Source organism: Euphorbia lathyris, chromosome 7, assembly GCF_963576675.1.
Source record: "Euphorbia lathyris chromosome 7, ddEupLath1.1, whole genome shotgun sequence".
Classification (NCBI taxonomy): domain Eukaryota; kingdom Viridiplantae; phylum Streptophyta; class Magnoliopsida; order Malpighiales; family Euphorbiaceae; genus Euphorbia; species Euphorbia lathyris.
Window position 1 is genome coordinate 10,814,225 of NC_088916.1, and position 17,941 is coordinate 10,832,165.

A 17,941-nucleotide genomic window follows, 5' to 3' on the forward strand; every position below is an offset into this window, starting at 1 on the left:
AAAAAAAAAAGGAGTTTCAAGTACAAATTGCTAGCGACAAATTACAGCTCTTGTACTTAATTATACATTTTAAATTAATATAGGGGACTATTTTACATTTTGTATCCGTTTGTTTTATAAGTCAGACAACTTTAATTAATTAAAAATATAAATTGGATATATTTAATTGTTTTTTATCAAAAGGCACCAAACAACCGACTGAGTTTCTCATTTATTTTTAATCGTTTGGTTTATAATGCCCAAAGTTTTCTAAGATCCATATGCCAATTCCTTCTACACCATTACTGTATGTAAACACGTTTGGTTCTAAATTTGCTAATCAGACCTAGTTATCAATTTCTTATCATATGAATACCATCTATTTTAGAGGAGTTGTTTTTGGAACATAGTTAGACTATTCTGATATGTACACTGTGTTTTGGGATTAACATACGATATTTTTGTTCCATTCAGGACTATGCACCAATTGTTGGCGGAGGTAGCAAAACGTTGGCTTAGCATCAATTAACCAGGCTAGTTATTGTGGTGAGAAGTAAAAGGTACATATCTTTATTTTGGTACTTTTATTTTGAAAACTCCCTTGATACGTAAGTTAGATTGTATTTGAAAATTGAGAGGAAAACATGGATATTATAATTTTATTCTAGAATTGGTATGTAGTATATTACCTTAATTGGGGATGGGATTTTGGACTCAATTCCTATGTGGCTATGGGATTTAAGTCCACCTTTCATCTACTGTTTTAATTCCTACAACGTGACTTCTCAACTTTCAACTTCTCTTGTGCTGATTAGAGATGGAATTGCTAGCATAACAGTTGATAGTGCATGGAGAAGAGCTATTGCGTATCAATTGTATCAACTCTTTTTGTTTCTTCTGTTCTGAAAATATAGAAAAATTATTATGACTGCTAACTAATTTAAAAGACAGTATCAAGTGCTGTCCAAAACAATTAAAAAAGAACATGTACTCCCATCCATAGGCACAAAAGCCATGTGATAAAAACTAATGATTTTTAAATAAAAGCATTGCCAAGCTTTCTTTTCATTCCCCTGTGGTTAATAGGAGATACGTTTCTTGAGGTGTTCAACTTCTCGACTACGGTGCTCGATCAAAACAATAAAAGCCTCTTCTTACTCTCTAACGCTTGTACCTTCCCCTCTTTCTCTTTCTCTTTCTCCTTCTCTGTTCCCTTCCCTGGTCATCGAGTTTGGGTCACAACTATGTTGATAGGTCATGGAATAAATGTTACCAAATAATAGGTCAGACAAACAACAATATTTATAGAGCAGGGGCCCAATAGTGCTTTGAGCCAATAAAAGTTCATGTTTCTGGCTTGCAATTGAGCTAATTGTAAACTTCATAGCTGATGTGGAAGGCTGAGCCTCAAATCTGCAAAGGTTAAGGGGCAGGCCAAAATTGATAGTTAATGGATTTTGTTGGGGTACTATTTTGGTAGTAAGCCTATAATTCCTAAGGATAACTTCTCCAGAATAAAATTTAGTTTCTAGGAACTTTCTTCAGCTTTTCAGTAAATTTGTCTCTGTAAACATGAAAAATCTTTTTCACTCTAATATTGATTGGACTTGGCACATATCATATCAAATGGCTAATATGGTTGAGTGAAATATTGTTTTTGTAACCAAAATATTGTTGTTCTAATTGGTTAAAATCTGTATGCAATTATGATTTTCTCTTTCCAAGTTATGGTGCACTCCACTTGTCAACATTAGATGCAGCTATTTAAGAAAGCAAATGAACACAGTACCAAAAATTGTTTATGTCATGTATATTGGAGGAATATATGAATAGAAGATATTTGGTGTAATGCATATTTACACCCTTAAACTTGGCAAGTCTTGCTTATTGGCACTCTGAACTTTTAAAATAATCTATCACACACCTATATTTGGCTTTAAAAACCTATCACACACCAACTATAGGTGTGTGATATGTTTTTAAAGCCAACTATGAGTGTGTGATAGATTATTTTAGAAGTTCAGGGTGCCAATAGGCAAAACGTGCCAACTTTAAAGGTTTAAATATACATTAAGCCAAAATCCTTTTACTTAGTATTTATTATTTAATGGGATGCCCCTCTTGGCTTCTTATAAGATGGTTAATGTAGATGTGCAAAGGAAAAAAAAGAAGAAAAAAGGAAATGTTTTGTTTCTGATCTTCTTTAGTTACCTGAAAGTGAAAAACAAAATATTACTACCGGAAACGAGAGAAAAGGTTTGATAGAAAGAGGGAATTTTTTATATTGGCTAGTCGTTGACATTTATTTCCCAGCAAAATATGGCAATCAATAGGTGAAAAGGATTGGGCGAAAAAAGTCTGAGGTTTAGTTGTGTTATGACGTTGTGATTTAGGCCTTAGTCATGATGCCATGTAGAAAGAAAGTTTCTGCTATGCATTCTTTTCCTCCCATTATAACCTGGGTTATTGACTTTTTAATATTATTTTTTGGTTTGGTCTCTGGATCCATGTGCAAAATTTGATAGAACAGTGTCTTCAGTTTGTACATGAACCAGAGAGAAGTTGTGGAAACATTGTTAGCGCAGGTAAAAATTGAACCTGGCTTCACTGAACTTGGTAACTGTTCTAACAAAGTTAATGTCTCTTGAAACATTATACCATGTACTCTAAATGTTAGCTTTTACCTATGGTGGGCACACATTCAATGTAGTCTATTACTACAAGACAAAGGGAATTGTGTGCCTCCTTTTCTGATGATGCCAAGTGAGTTGATCAATTTAAAGTCAGTTGCAGGATTGACTGATTCCTATTTTTTTTTCCTGTATGGCCGTATATTGTTCCATTAATATTCCATCAAACAGTATCTGATTAACTTTATCCCTTAAGAAACTGAAAATCTTCATTTGCCTTATCATTCTTTTAACGAGTAAAATTAGGTTCATGAGAAGTACCTGACCTGGACTGAATGTCTAAATGATGGGTAAGGATGAAGGGTGCAATAATCCATGTCTTTGTTTCTACATTGGTTATTCTTCAATATTGAATTAATGCTTCGACTATATGTCTAGGTATATAATGTATTCTATTAGTTTTGTGGTAGAGTTTTTTAGTTTCAAAGTAGAATGAAAGTGGGATAAAATCTTGATTTCCTGAATATTCTTATTCACTACAAGAAAATTGATTTTTGGCAACAGATGAAGTCGTTGCTAAAAATATTTTTCGCCACGACATCTCCTCTTTTGCAACAACTTCTGGTCGTTATGAGAAGTTCTGTTGCTAAAGGTTTCTGCAACGACTTACTGTTGTTGCCAAAAATATATATTTGGCAACAACACTCTTGTTGCAAAAAGTTTATTGTTGCCAAATCTTGAGCATATGTGAGAGAATGAAAGGTTTCTTTTGCAACAACATGTTGTTGCTATTTATTGTAACATTTCACAACAAGTTCTGATGTTGCTATATATATTAGTTTTCTCAACAACATTTGACGTTGTTATACATTTTGAAGTACTGCAACAACACATGTCGTTGCTATTAATTTTGACGATTTGCTACAACTACTGTCGTTGCTAATGTTATATTAATGGTAACAACTGTTATGTTGCCAAAGTAATTTTCCAGCCATAAATTTTCGATTTTAAATTTATTTTCCAAAAAATATAAAAACTGTGATTTTTTTATTAATTTATTTGGATTGAAGGGAACTCTATATATATTTCAACAATTAAAAAAATAGAGTCTTTAGGTACCAATTATTTAAAAAATTATTGTACCATAATCATCTAAAATTGTACAAAAGAAATGATGTAGGAAAGACGAAACTAGAATAAATATGCTTTGCAAGGATGGAATAAGTTATACTAAAAATCAAAAATCAATTACAATGATGGAACAATATATACTATTCAATTATGTTTCTCCTAATCCTTTCATGATCACATGCTATGCTAAAACTAATTTTAATTTCAATGTCAAAAAAACCTTAGTGTTTTTAGGGGATAAGGTACCAAAATAAGCCTATGGTTTTTGGGACAGTATCAATTTAGGTTCAACGTACAAAATAGCAACAATATAGGCTTAACATTTAAAAAAGGGTACCAATATAGGCCTCGATAACGGATTGGATACGTATATTGATGCTATTTTGTACGTGAAGGGAGAAATCGGAACTTTACAGATTAATAAGAATGACGTATCCAATCTGTTATTGAGGCCTAAATTGATATAATTTTTTAAACGTTAAGCCTATATTAGTGTTATTTTGTACGTGGAGCCTAAATTGATACTTCCTTAAAAACCATAGACCTATTTTGGTACCTTATCCCTATTTTTAACTATTTCTTCCCATATAAATGATAACATAAACACGTTATATACATATGTGCATATCTAATTGAGTACTTATTATGGGCTTCATTAACCACATCCAAAATGGATTGTGCATATCTATTCCGTCCATCTACAACATCAAGTGGTCTGCATTGTTTCTCTTGGGAAAAATAAGTATCTGCAATACATTTTTCTCCTAATTGAGAAGTTCAATACCAAAACAAGACTAATTTAATCAACTACAATTCATAACCGCCAATAATAAATATATTAGAACTGCACAAGTTGATTTTTCACACAACTCATTTTGCAGTTTAGACAGGTAACTAATGCAGCAACAAAAAACTGCTGGTAATAACATGTAAATCTACAATTTTTCATCTCTACGAGTTCATAGATTTTAGTAGATATTTTCAGATGTTATATACCCAAAATCATCAGTTTACACTTTATAATATCCCAGGTTATATCCTACACCCAAAATAAGATAAAAGTGGAAATGATACATGGTATTCTGACACCAAAGCAGGTGAATTAGGACCAAGTTTTGCTTGTAAGATTTCTCTTTAAACACTCTCTTTCTATCATGTGCATGAACATCCTCAGAAACATAAAAATATACCAAAAAACAATGTAAAAGACAATTAATCCTCTGCAATCCTAATAAAAGAGCTTATAATCATAACAATGAATAAACTAAAACTTGTACCATTCTATATTGGCTTTAGTAGTCCAATAGGCAATTTAAAAACGCATTCCCTATTTGCAGCAGAAGTATATGATGATGATTATGCTCCTGTACCTGCAAGAAAACCAATAGTTTGTATTATGCCAAAAGAAAGATAAAAGACCTGAAGAGTATGATTTCCACAAACTAATATAGTTGAAAGACAAAAAGCATCAATAATTGAAAAGCAAACGAATAGAAAAATCAATTTTATTGGTTTTCCTGATTGTTCAGCTACCATAAATGGCTTCTAAATACTTAGAACATAAAATGAAAAATTAGAATTAGTGGAAGGGTTAAATTAATCAATAACAGCAAACCCCTATCTCAAAAAAAGAAAATATCAACATCTCATTCATCTTTAAAATTAAACCAAATTTTATAAACAACCAAATTTGCTGTCTCCTAGACAGTCTCCTTTCTCAGCACAATGAACATACTCCATGCCAACAAGACACGTGATAGAGGATAAATCTAATCCTAATTGGATCACAGACTGCCTTAAAAAATATGCCAACAATTATAGGATCAGAAAGAACAGGGGGCATTCAACATTTATTATTCAAATAAAATGTGTTGTTTCAACACACAAAAAAAAAGAACTACGTACTTACATTTCAGGTCGCTTATGGGGAGAAAGTGCATCGGAACATTGAAATCTATACAAACCATCACAAGGGTTTCATCATTATTCATTTGACAAATCATTTAATTAAAATTCAAACAACTTCCGCAAAATATAGCAAAATATACATACCAAGCTTGATTTAAACTTCTCCACAAACTTGTTAATCTTGACTGGTTCACTTCTCTTCTCCAACTCCCTTAGCCTCCTCCTTAAAGTCCTATTTCCGCTCTTCCCAAAATTGGCTAAACTTAACAAGCTTTCTCTTTCTCTTAACCCTATTAAACTCCCCATTTACATTTATATCCTAATCCTCCAGATCCGCTAATATCGATGTCCTTATAGCAGATAAATCAATCCCTAGCTTCGCCCTCCGAAACAATGAGATCTTCTGCTGAAATTTCTTCACGAAATTAATTTATGTGGGCATCAAGGACGGAAACGAATTGACCATTGGAGGTGTAGAGATAAGAAGAGTGTGACCATTGAAGGCTGCCATTTTGAGAAATGGGGTGGTTGAAGAAGAGAAAGGTTTCCTTTAGAGAAGATGAAGAGAGGGGCCGCGCAAACAATGAAAAAAAACATTAGGTTTTAGAACTTATATTTTATACTGTTACACACTCATTGTTTTTGCAACAACAACTGTTATTCAATGTTTTTTAAATATATTAAAAAATATACTAATAATAAAATAAGAAATATTTTTTAATATTTATTAAAATATATAAAAAAAATAGAAAATATAGTTTAAATACTCAATTTAATTTGCATGAAAAATAAAATGTTTTTATATTTATATTATTCATAATAAATAATTAAATGAATGTTAGTGTAATAATTTAATTATTTATAGGCTTAATATATATAAATCTATTTTAATTTTATGATTAGTCTACTAATTATTAATATTAAAAATCAAATATTAATTGAAATATAAAATATAATTTAAATAATTAATGTACTTACTTTTAATCAGCATAATAATTTTCTTTCGCAACGACCTCTTTTATAGCCAAAATATTTCAGTTTTACGCAACAACACTTTGTTGTTGCTGTAAAACACTTTGTTGTTGTTGTAAATGTATTCATTTACAGTAACAATATATAGTCGTTGTTGTAAATGCATTTACTTACAACAATAATATATACTCGTTGTTGTAAATTCTTTCATTTTCAGCAACAACACTATGTCATTGCTTTAAGTTTTGACATATACAGCAACAACATTTTGTCGTTACTATAAATTCTTTAATTTATAGCAACGAAATTATTGTTGCCAAAGTTGCTACTTATTTTTCACAAACCCCATACCTCGAATTTTTTGAAGGAGACTTATCTCAAATTAATGGCAACAAGCATTGGCAACGACATAAAGGTTTTCGTTGCTAAAGTTCATTTATAGCAACGCGTTTTTCTCTTGTTGCCAAAAATGGTTGTAGTGGTTGTTGAGAGCTTTTTATGCAACCAGGCTAGCATGAGCCCATTATAGTATTGAAAATGGAACCAAATTGAATTGTGGATTGAGTTTATGATTTGCTAGTCAACTTCTACGATTTACAACTCACAAGTCAACTTCTATAACTTTCTATAACAATTTCTTACCAAGCATAATAATAAATTTGTTTGCCTTCTAAATTATTTTGACTTGTTTAGAATTGCTATTTTCATGTTTGCCAATCACTTCTCCTGCACTATCTTTTCCCCTATTTCGTTATTCTCTTTCATTTCTTGTGTCATTCTTGCTTCGTTTCTTGTTTCTTGCTTGCCCGTACAACATAAAGGGGACCATCAAAGACAACTGATAATTAGTGATATGGAGATGATTACCAATAGACCAGCTTTTCGATAATCCTTGTATTTTGAATGACGAATGAAAAAATGTTCCATTATGTAATATGTGAAAAAAGAGAAACTCTGGAAACTACTGTTTTATTTGAGATGCAATTGTGAAGATGGATGTATGAAGTTGGAAAATGATTTCTACTTATCACTTGCAATCTTAATTTTTCTACTTGACACATGATGTTGTAGTAGCTGGTGGTTATCTTGCTCGAGTTTTAGCATTCTGAGAATCGGAATAGCACATTTGATAATTGATTCGATAATTATAGATGAAATCTACTTTGAATTTTGATAGGGGGCAGCCAAAACTATGAGTTTATGTGTTTTTAGATGTTTGGTTTAATACATGAAAGAATTTGATTATGAAGCTTGTATTTTATGTGAATGGTTTTTGGACTAAGAAATTATTTGTACCAGGTTGTAAAAAGGTTAATTGAATTGTTAAGAGTATGAAGAGTGTAAAAAAGGGCAAGAAGTACGAGAGGAGATTACACCCGATACTTAAACCTCACCCACCTACCTTAAATGATTATTCCGATGAAGATACAATTTTCCCGTCACTAAGTCAAGAAATGCCTACTTTAGATGCAAATCAAGGTAAAAAGATAACATTTTTTAATCATTTAACTTTTATTTTCCTATAATGGTGTATGATATTATATATGTTAAATTTTGTTTCATAGAGGGATGGAGACAAATTTTAAGAGGAAAGCAGGTACATGGTGCTGCTAACATTAATGAAACTAGAAATGCAGCTGCACAGACACCATCATCTATTGCGCCAATAAACGGTACATTATATTCAAGTTTTGATTTATTTTCTATGCTTGTATTTAATATGAATAAACTATTTATGATATCTAATAATTATTTTATTTTATCAATTAAGATTTAAGAAATAAAAGAATTACATCGGCTAGTCCTCATACACGTGCTACTATTGATGATGAAGGCGTGCATTCTTCGCTACGTCGATCTACTCTCGGTATAGTTGCGGTTATTATAATTTTCATTTATTGAGTTTCTTTATAAATGTTTTTAAGAATGTATAATAACTCTTTGTTTGTTACATAATATTAGACAAAAAGAGGCATAATTTAAATAACAATGCTGATAATGAACTGGTTACCGAGATGGGTGCTCGTCACTTGCAAGGTTCTGACAATCCACAATCTGATAATCTCATTGATAATTATGAATCCAACTATCCTTGCCCATCAGACACAGAGATAAGCCCTGAAAATTCTGAAACTTTTCGAGGTTTGTTTCATTTTTAATTTAACATTTTTTAGCGCTTCATACGAAAAATTAGAATATCTTCATTCTTTTTTTTAATTAAGTACTGTTGTTACTTATTTTTAGGGAGATCAGTTGGTGGTAGGGGACCATACAAAGGAATGGATCTCGACAAACTTACCAATGGAAGGAAAAACAAATTAGTTGTTTTCATTCCACCCGGCAAATATTTTAGACCAATTGGGAAACACTCTAATAAATTATCATCATGGTTAGGATACTGCGCAAGAATCTATGGACCTCCAACTGAGCCTTGGGATGAAATTGAAAAGAAGCACAGGTCCCGTTTATGGGCTATGGTTCAGGTAAATATCATTTTATGTACGACCAATTTTAAAAAATTGTGTATATTGTTAAATTTTATTAAATATTTCATGAAATTACATATTGTACAGGACTATTTTGATGTTAGTACTGATGAAAAGTTGAAGAAGCGTGAAGAGTTAGGAAAGGTCGAGCACGACAGGCCAGAAATGAAAAGGGCTAAGTTTGAGTACTTTTGTTTCTTTCAGATGAAGACAGCATATCGCAGATGGAAACATAAATTACATAGCCAATATCGCAAGTATACTAATGATGATGAACGTTTGAAACATGTTCCTAAAGAACTATCTGCATATGCTTGGAAAGACATGCTTAAAGTTTTTGGAAGCAAAGATTTTTAGGTAAATATCTAATGTTTTGTTTCATTTATTATGTGATGGTTAGTATGTATTATTTTCAGTTTAAATCAATGTTTTCTTACACATTACTTGTAGGAACGGAGTTATATTAATTCAACTAATCGTGCTTCTCAAATAGTAGTTTCTTCAACTGGTCCAACCCCTTTTGCACAAGTAGAGTATAAAATGGTAAATATATAGGGCAACTCTTATCAATTATTTTTAAAAGTTTTGGCTAGTTCCTTTTAAGATGATTATACTATTAATGTTGAAGATGGATGAGGAATTAGGCGAATTGCCAAAGGCTTCTGATGTGTGGAAGGCCACTCATGGAATTATAGATGACCAAGGACAAAATACATTCCGTGATTCAGAATCAAGAAGGATTTATGTAAGTGATAGAACTTTTTAAGCAATTACATTAGTATACTTGTCAAACTAGATTAACCTTTGTTTCATAAGCTTATTTTATGTGTTTTTATTGATGTTGCAATTCTGATTTACAAATATAATCATCAAAACTCGTTGCTTTTCTTGTACTTGGTTGGCATGCCTGAAATGTTCTTATGACATTTTTAGATTCAGAATATAATCTTGTTACTTGGTCATTTATCAATGTCTTAAGCATGAGTATCCTAACCATTATAATTACCATTATGGTTTAGGTAATTATTGTTTTAGTATCAGAGAAACCAAAGTCTAATGTAGAACTCTGCATCTAAAGCATACTGGAGAACTAATGTACTAGTTTATATGGAATGTGCAGGTTGTGAACTTTACATAATGCTGAAATTTATTTTCTTAAATCTAAGGGATAAGGTACTAAAATAAGCCTATGATTTTTGGGAAAATTTATATGTGTAATATCAATAACGTGTCTCGTTCTGTTATCGAGGCCTAAATTAGTACTATTTTGTACATAGAGCCTAAATTGATGCTTCTCCAAAAACCATAGGCCTATTTTGGTACCTTATCCCTGAATCTAATTTCAAGCGAAATCTCTATTATATATGATCTGATGTTTATGATTGAGTTATGAGACAATTGGTGATTGATTGGTCTATACCATTATATATGTTTAGGCTTCTTTTAGGTACTCTTTTTATGACTAAGTTTGTTTCATATCTTTATACTCGGTTTATTAAATTTCACTTATTTTACGTAATGCAGGAAGATATGAAAAGGGTTGAGGATCAACCAATAAATGATAATGAGTCTATTCCCACACCAGATCATGTGCTACAGCAGGTATTGGGAGTTAGATCGGGATATGTTCGTGGTAAGGGATTGGGATATAAAGCAAGTACTAGAGGAATGATGTCTAATGGTAAAAGTGATGAAGTTAATGCGCTTAAAAATGAGGTTGCAAGACTGACAGCTGAATTAAAGGCACAAGAAGGACATAGAAAGGCGCAAGAAGAACAAGAGCTGGAGAGACATCTGGTTTTTGAATCGTATTGCAGAAGGATGGAAGTAATGTTAAAAGAAAACAGTTCAAGGAGTACACAAAATACTTTGGTAAGTACCACTACAAGAAATCGAACTTTTTGTGGGGAAAAAATAGTGGAGAAAATTAAATCGCCACTAATTACAATACATTTGTGGGACTTTGTGATTTCGCCATAAAACATAAACATTTGTGGTGAATTTATGATTTCGCCATAGTTAATAGAATATATTGTGGGGAGTTCCAATTTCGTCACAAAACATGGTATATATTGTGGGGATTTTAATGTTCCCCACTAAACTATATACACATTAGTGGCAATTTATTGAAAGTACCCACAAAAAATCGAAAATAAATGCCGGAAGATTCCCTCCAATACTAAAACAATTCCCCCCAAATATTTGGAATAAAACAAATTAACCCTAAAACAATTGGCCTAAACCCAAATTACCCCCAAACATGAAAACCTAACTACAACTGAGACAGACAAATTGGGAACTTTCGATCGTAGTTCTCCCCCTCCCTCTCAACGATAGTCTACCTAGAAAGCTCTCCATCTTATCACTCTGTGCCGGAACCTAAAGAAAGAGAAGAGAGTTCAGTCTACAAGAAGCTGGCAGAGCTTTAGGATAAATTTTTCATCGCGTCTCTCTCTTTTATTTCTCTGCAGTATGTAATATCTTCATCGCGTCTCTCTATTTTAATTAATTCAACTTTACAATAAAAAAATTCTCTGATTTAGGTTTGAAAAAAGATTATCAATATGGCCTGGTAGTGATGAATGGTCGTCTCTAACCCATCCACCTTCATTTGTGCATTATTTTGTAAGAGATAAATAGTGGGTTTTGTTTGCAGTGTTTTCTTTTTCATTACAGCAACCATTAATGCTTGATTCTGTTTCAATTTGGAAGGATGCTATTGCAATTTAAGGTAAGCTCTCCGATTCTTCTAATTACCTACTCGATTCTTCAATAAATGACAACCCTTCATCTTATTTGGATTCTGATACTGCAATCCACTTTTTTTGTTTTTTCTCTCTCTTAGATTTGGGTGTAATTTTTTTTCCCTTTAGCTACACTTAATTGGGCTAGCATCACATCCTTATTCGTGATTATGAATCCAATCCAGACATCGACCTCCTTCTCTTCTTGTTGTTCAAATCTCTTTGCATCTGATCAATGGTATTTTGTTGATCTGTGTTTCCTCATTGTCAATTTCTACATACTATTTGATTTTAATAATTGGATGTTAAAGTTGTTTTGTAGGTGCCAAAGAAGGATAAGGCTCTGCAGCCGCCTTGGTCATCGAAGCCGGTGAAATCTGGAGAAGGTAAGCAGAATAAGAAGAAGTGGAGCAAAGGAAAGAAAATGCAGAAGGTCAACAACATGGTCTTGTTCGACTAAGCTACCTATGGTAAGCATCTATCTAAAGCCTCTAAATACAAGCTCATTACTGCTATCCACTTTGATGGTTTGAGGGTAATTCTTCTATCTCGTGTTTTAATATCTTAATTGGGTTAGCACTTTTACCATTGATGAAATTTTTGAGAGATGTGAGCTAAGATGCCAAACAAACATGATAGGACTCCTTGAATAATTATACAATTTGTTAGCATAAATATCTCACTCAAAGGCAGTTTCAACAAAATCTTATACCAATTTATTGTTTGAATAATCTCTTGTAGGATATTAAAATGCTTAGTGGTGTGCCTTAGCATCTTATGTCTCTTAGGTTATTATTATTATTATCTTTAAGTTTCTAAAGAATAAAGCCTCTGATATTTAATTTAACACACAGTGAGCCCCTAACTAACAGTTTAGCTAAAGAAGCCGTTAGTTAGGGGTTCGATCGATGTGCGAAAATTAAAATTTTAGAGCATAATTTGGTATAACAAATGATGAGGGTTCAATCATCAAAATCCTAAAAGTTCAAGGGTTTATTTGTATGGTTAGTCTAAAAATTAAGCTTGAGATCTCTGTACCTAACTAGACATCGAATGCTATCAACCAATAAAAAGTATTGGTTACTTCAAATAAATAAAGCATTCAGATGTTCCAAAATTTTTCCAGTTTTAGACATCAACTTGTTAAAACTTCTATCTCAGTCTATAGAAACAGTTAGCAATTATGTTGGATTATAACAGTTCAAAATTAATTTTTAAGAAATTTACTTTATTTATGACACAAGTTGCATGCAGTCCTTGTAAAAATACTATGTTGCACGGACACGGACATGGAAACATACACGGGAAATGTTACTTCTAAAACACAACCTTCACAAAATAGCCTTCAAGCGGACACAGACACGAAACAAGAAACGCTACTAAAGGGAAGTGTCCGTGTAACATAGTTCTAATAAATATTGGTTAAAGAATTTAATTCCGTCAATACTTTCATTGGCACATCATCCTATTGTTTTACTTTCTAATTTGATGGAAAATGCGTTTTAAGTCAGAAATGTCATTTTTTAAAATGGGAATCTAAGTTCAGTGTCATGAGTTACTACTTGAATATATAGACTTATCCTCACAAATGCTTGCTTCAATGTGTATTTTCCAAAGAATTCCTGATGTAATCTACATCTATTAAGATGGGATTTCTTAATAAAATGATTATCCTTAACAACACAAAATAAAATTCACAAGTAACAGAACATAATTTGACAGCAATAGTTGGTATATTTGATGTTTCATTATCTCCAAAAGAACAAAAAACATGTCGATTTTCTTATAAAAAGTGAGAAAAAAAACCACTAAAAAGCTTCAAATTTTCTAGAATTTTAAGATAACCTTAACATTCATAAAATTTAGAACCGAAGAAATCAAGTTTCTGAAGCTCTGTGCAATTTTTATTATAGTTGGACTCGTTAGTTATACATTGAAGAGACGTGTTCAGAGGTGGTCTTCCAAGCTTTTAAGGAGATTGAAAGATGATTAATGTCCTAACATCTTTCATTTCTTCTGCAACTGATACTCTAGATAACTTATATTTTTTTCATGTTTTTCTTTATTCATATGGGATTGATAGAGTAATCTATTGAAATGCGGTTGCAGGGATTACTACGCTTCCTCTTATCTTGCAACTTCATAAAAGTAAGGAAGGTATCAGAGAATTTGCAGAGTTTTTGCACCTCACAAGGAAACAGTTCATGATTATGGTACATTTCTGAACTTTCTAACCATTATTATTTATGATTTCTATTTCATCTCTAAAGAAACAGTTCAATTTTCTACTACTATTTGTTTGAGTCTTTTGCTGCATTATTGCTGCAAATTTTGAGCATATGGTATCATTTTTTCCTGCGGCAATCTTCAAATTTCCCTAGCATTTTTGCTGCTACAATTTCATAAAATTCCCTATCGTTTTTTGCTACTATAATTTCCTAGGCTTCCCTGGCATTTTTGCTGCTGCAATCTTACACCATTTCCACTGAGTTTTTGTTGCGTTTCCTGGATGTCTCTAACGGTTTTGCTTTGTCCGAAATGGATGTTCCTGACTCATACTTGCAGTCACTTCCAAAGGTCTGCTTCTTTGAATGATCGAATTTTCGAACACAATTACATATTATTCTTAAAGTAAGTCTTATATGTTGCTCATGTATGTGGATCTAGGTATGAAGTTTATAACTTGTTTTTTTAGAACTTATAAATAGTATTTCTAGTGTCAAATGAATACCTTTTCTTGATTATCTAGTGCTAAATAGGTTTTTTTTATGTCATTGAAATAGTCGCCTATATTATGATCTTAGTCGCTTCTCATGTGTTTAGAAATGAATTTGAATGTGTATTATATGGTTATGGGTGTTAGTGTCATGCTCTTGAATTTGCATTTATACTTTTTATGCATGTTTAAGTTATTGAACATATGTTTAATATGAAGTTTATTGACAGATACATGCTGAAATAAAGTTGATCTCTATACAAAAGAATTAGTATTTGTTTAGCTCTTATATTCTTAGCTCCGCTCCATATGGAAATTTCTATTCGATCTAGCATTGAAAAATCTATCAAATGTCATGCCCTGTTTTTATTGATTGAACTTTTCCATGTTCACCAGTACAGCAACTATGTTTTCTAAACTTCTAATCTATAATTTTAACATGCTTAGTATTGATTCAAGATGTTTTGTGCTTTTACCCTTCAATGCAAGTAACAAATGCTCCATTAAATTTACCAAAATACTGGTTTATCATACCAGTTTACTAGTTTATTACTAGTAAAATGGTTTTATACCAGTTTACTTGTATAAACCAAACTGGTTATTATACCAGTAAGTAATGAACCAGTAAACTGGTCTGATTTACTAATTTATAGCAATAAACTAAATCTGAAAGCTACAGAGCTACGGCTGGGGCTTACAGGGTCCCAATCTCCTGAAAGGAATTCAGATTTTTGTTTGTTAAACTCTACCAAAATTGATGAGAAGCCTTTCTTCCCCTCGTATCCCTCAAATGATGGTTACTACTCTTCAGTGCAGAAAAATATCATTTCAGCAAACAAAAGAGGGTTCTGTGAATGAAAAGCTTAGGATTTGGGCAGCTAAAGCACAAAATACAGCTTCTCCAAAGGTATCACAGGAAAGGCCTCTCAGTAAAAATGATGCATGAACAAACCACATTGCTGCTAACAACAATAGTACTCCTGCGACCAAGTAAGGCTGGAGAGGGACCTTGCTCTAGCTCAATTATGTACTACTAGTTAACTTCTTATGCGTTGAAACATTATTCCAGGCCTCTTAAATATGGGAATGACATCTAGTCTTTCTTCCTTTTCAGAGCAAAGGTTGTGGGTTGGCCACCTATCAGGTCATGTAAGAAGAACTCCATTGCTACCTCATCAAATAACAATGAAAAAATGGATGGAAAAGTAGTGCATGGTGCTTTGTGCATCAAGGTAAGTATGGATGGAGAGGTATTTAAGGAAAGTGGACTTGTGTAACTACTCTGCATATCAGGCACTGTCTCCTACCTTCGACAAGATGTTCAGCTGCTTTACTATAGGTATGTTAAGTGGATTTTGTGAAAATTAGTAGTATTTTATATGCTGTGAACTCATATTCTACATTTTTCTATTATGATATCAAGTCAATATGGAACTAATGGTTCTTTAGAAAGAGAGATGCTGAGTGAGACTAAGTTGAAGGATCTGCTTCATGGCTCTGAGTATGTTCTCATTTATGAGGATAAAGATGCTGACTGAATGCTTGTTGGTGATTTTTCTTGGCAGTAAGTGATTATCCAGTTACGTTCTTTTTATTTTTATTTGAGGGCCGCATAAACCGTCTCTCTCACCAAACGACGACTATAACCAGGGTTCTTATTTGGATCGAAAATAGGTAAATATTGGGAAGTCTTCAGTATTTGTCGTGGTATATTGGGAAGTCTTCAGTATTTGTCGTTCACACGACCAGACATTTCATTTGCTGTCAATAAGCTCGCGCAATTCATGCATGCTCCGACGCTGACCCATTGGCAGGGAGTAAAAAGGCTGCTTCGGTACTTACAAGCTACCAAGGATCACGGTATCTTTTTCCATCGTCAATCCCCTTTATTGCTGCATGGTTACACTGATGCCGATTGGGCTGGCAACCTTGATGATCGCAAATCCACCACTGGATATGCGATTTATTTTGGACGATCTCTTGTATCCTGGACCTCTAAAAAGCAACGTTCGGTAGCTCGATCATCTACAGAAGCTGAATACCGTGCTCTTGCTACTGGTGCTTCAGAAATTGGTTGGCTGCACATTTTACTTCAGGAACTTGGTATCACTCTATCTCGGCCTCCTCGCTTGCTGTGTGACAACATCTCTGCCACTTACTTAACAGTCAACCCCATTTTTCATCATCGCAGCAAACACATAGAGGTTGACTTCTTTTTTGTGTGAGATAGGGTTGTTAAACGGTTACTCCACGTGCAATATATTCCCACCAAAGATCAGATCGCTGATCTGCTCACCAAACCACATACCAAAGCTCGTTTTCAATTTTTATGCTCCAAATTGAGCCTTTGTAAACCCCCGGCTCAAATTGCGGGAGGGTAATAGAGTATAAGGATATAATTGTAATTACGCTAGCTAGGGCTTGTATATATATACATCACTATCAATACAATATCCTCACGTTGCCTCATATCCTACAAAAACCTCTTGGATTCAAACTTTTAGAGCTGCTTGTTTTGGTGTGCCGGTTCTTCTAAGTGGTAGTATTTATATTTTGTTGAAAATCACCCTTATGTTTTATTAATATTTTAAGTATTTTTTTTTCTTAAAGAGTTGTAACTGGTACAAAATTATAATTTATTAATTAATTGGCACCTTGATGATTAATATCTCTAACACTTGAAAGCTTTATAATTTTAGTCCTAACATTGGGAGTCAAGAGCAATTTTATCTCTAACGGTTGGTAGGCAAGAGTAATTTTATCCCTCACGTTGATAAGTTGGGTCAATTTAAGCAATAATTCATCAAACTTGCTTCTCAATCATGAATCTTATCATGTACACCTTACATGAGCGTGTTTTATCACTAATTAGTAACAGATACAAACATATAGTTAGACGTGAATAAAAAAATATATAATGCCTTTTGTAGAGTTGGGGCAAAAAATTCAAATATTTTATTGAATTTATAAATATTAATCTTCAATTTATTATTAAATCACAAAAAATATAAAATCTTTTTTTAAAACCAACTGATATGCAATTGGTGCACAATAAGAAAAATAAAATATTTGTGTTTCATAATAACCCAATTTTCCAATATTAGAAGTAAAATTGCTCTTGGCTGCAATTAGAAGTAAAGTTTGCATCATTTTAGACAGTAGGAGAAAATTGTTCCTAGCTATAAGTGTTAAAAATATTTAAGTTTTTGTTAAATTTATATTTTATTGATTCACCCTTCAATATTTTAAATGTATATATTAAATAATGTATTTTTTTAACACATTAAGGCTTTAATATTTCAAATTGAGATATTAAGTCCTTGATCGGAAAAGGCGAGCTCTTGGAGAATGGGAATGATTTATAAGATCAAAGGC

The 17,941-nt window shown here is 32.5% G+C and overlaps 1 protein-coding gene across 14 annotated transcripts; it reads left to right on the forward strand.

Moving 5' to 3' along the window:
• Positions 1-445: 445 nt before the first annotated feature.
• LOC136200611 (uncharacterized) lies at positions 446-17,035 on the forward strand. Of its 14 annotated transcripts, none has more exons than XM_065991007.1 (18): positions 446-539; positions 7,920-8,099; positions 8,186-8,293; positions 8,392-8,487; positions 8,583-8,762; positions 8,865-9,103; positions 9,194-9,463; positions 9,557-9,649; positions 9,735-9,851; positions 10,631-11,576; positions 11,763-11,837; positions 11,952-12,088; positions 12,162-12,320; positions 13,960-14,063; positions 15,378-15,556; positions 15,681-15,905; positions 15,990-16,130; positions 16,241-17,035. In XM_065991007.1, exons 2-7 carry the CDS (start codon positions 7,952-7,954, stop codon positions 9,461-9,463), a joined length of 1,041 nt encoding a protein of 346 aa, XP_065847079.1. In that variant the 5' UTR covers positions 446-539; positions 7,920-7,951; the 3' UTR covers positions 9,557-9,649; positions 9,735-9,851; positions 10,631-11,576; positions 11,763-11,837; positions 11,952-12,088; positions 12,162-12,320; positions 13,960-14,063; positions 15,378-15,556; positions 15,681-15,905; positions 15,990-16,130; positions 16,241-17,035. The 14 variants fall into 14 exon arrangements, with proteins under 14 accessions (XP_065847079.1, XP_065847082.1, XP_065847077.1 ...); XM_065991010.1 differs by having other exon boundaries at positions 10,631-10,978; XM_065991005.1 differs by having other exon boundaries at positions 10,631-11,837.
• Positions 17,036-17,941: the final 906 nt, after the last annotated feature.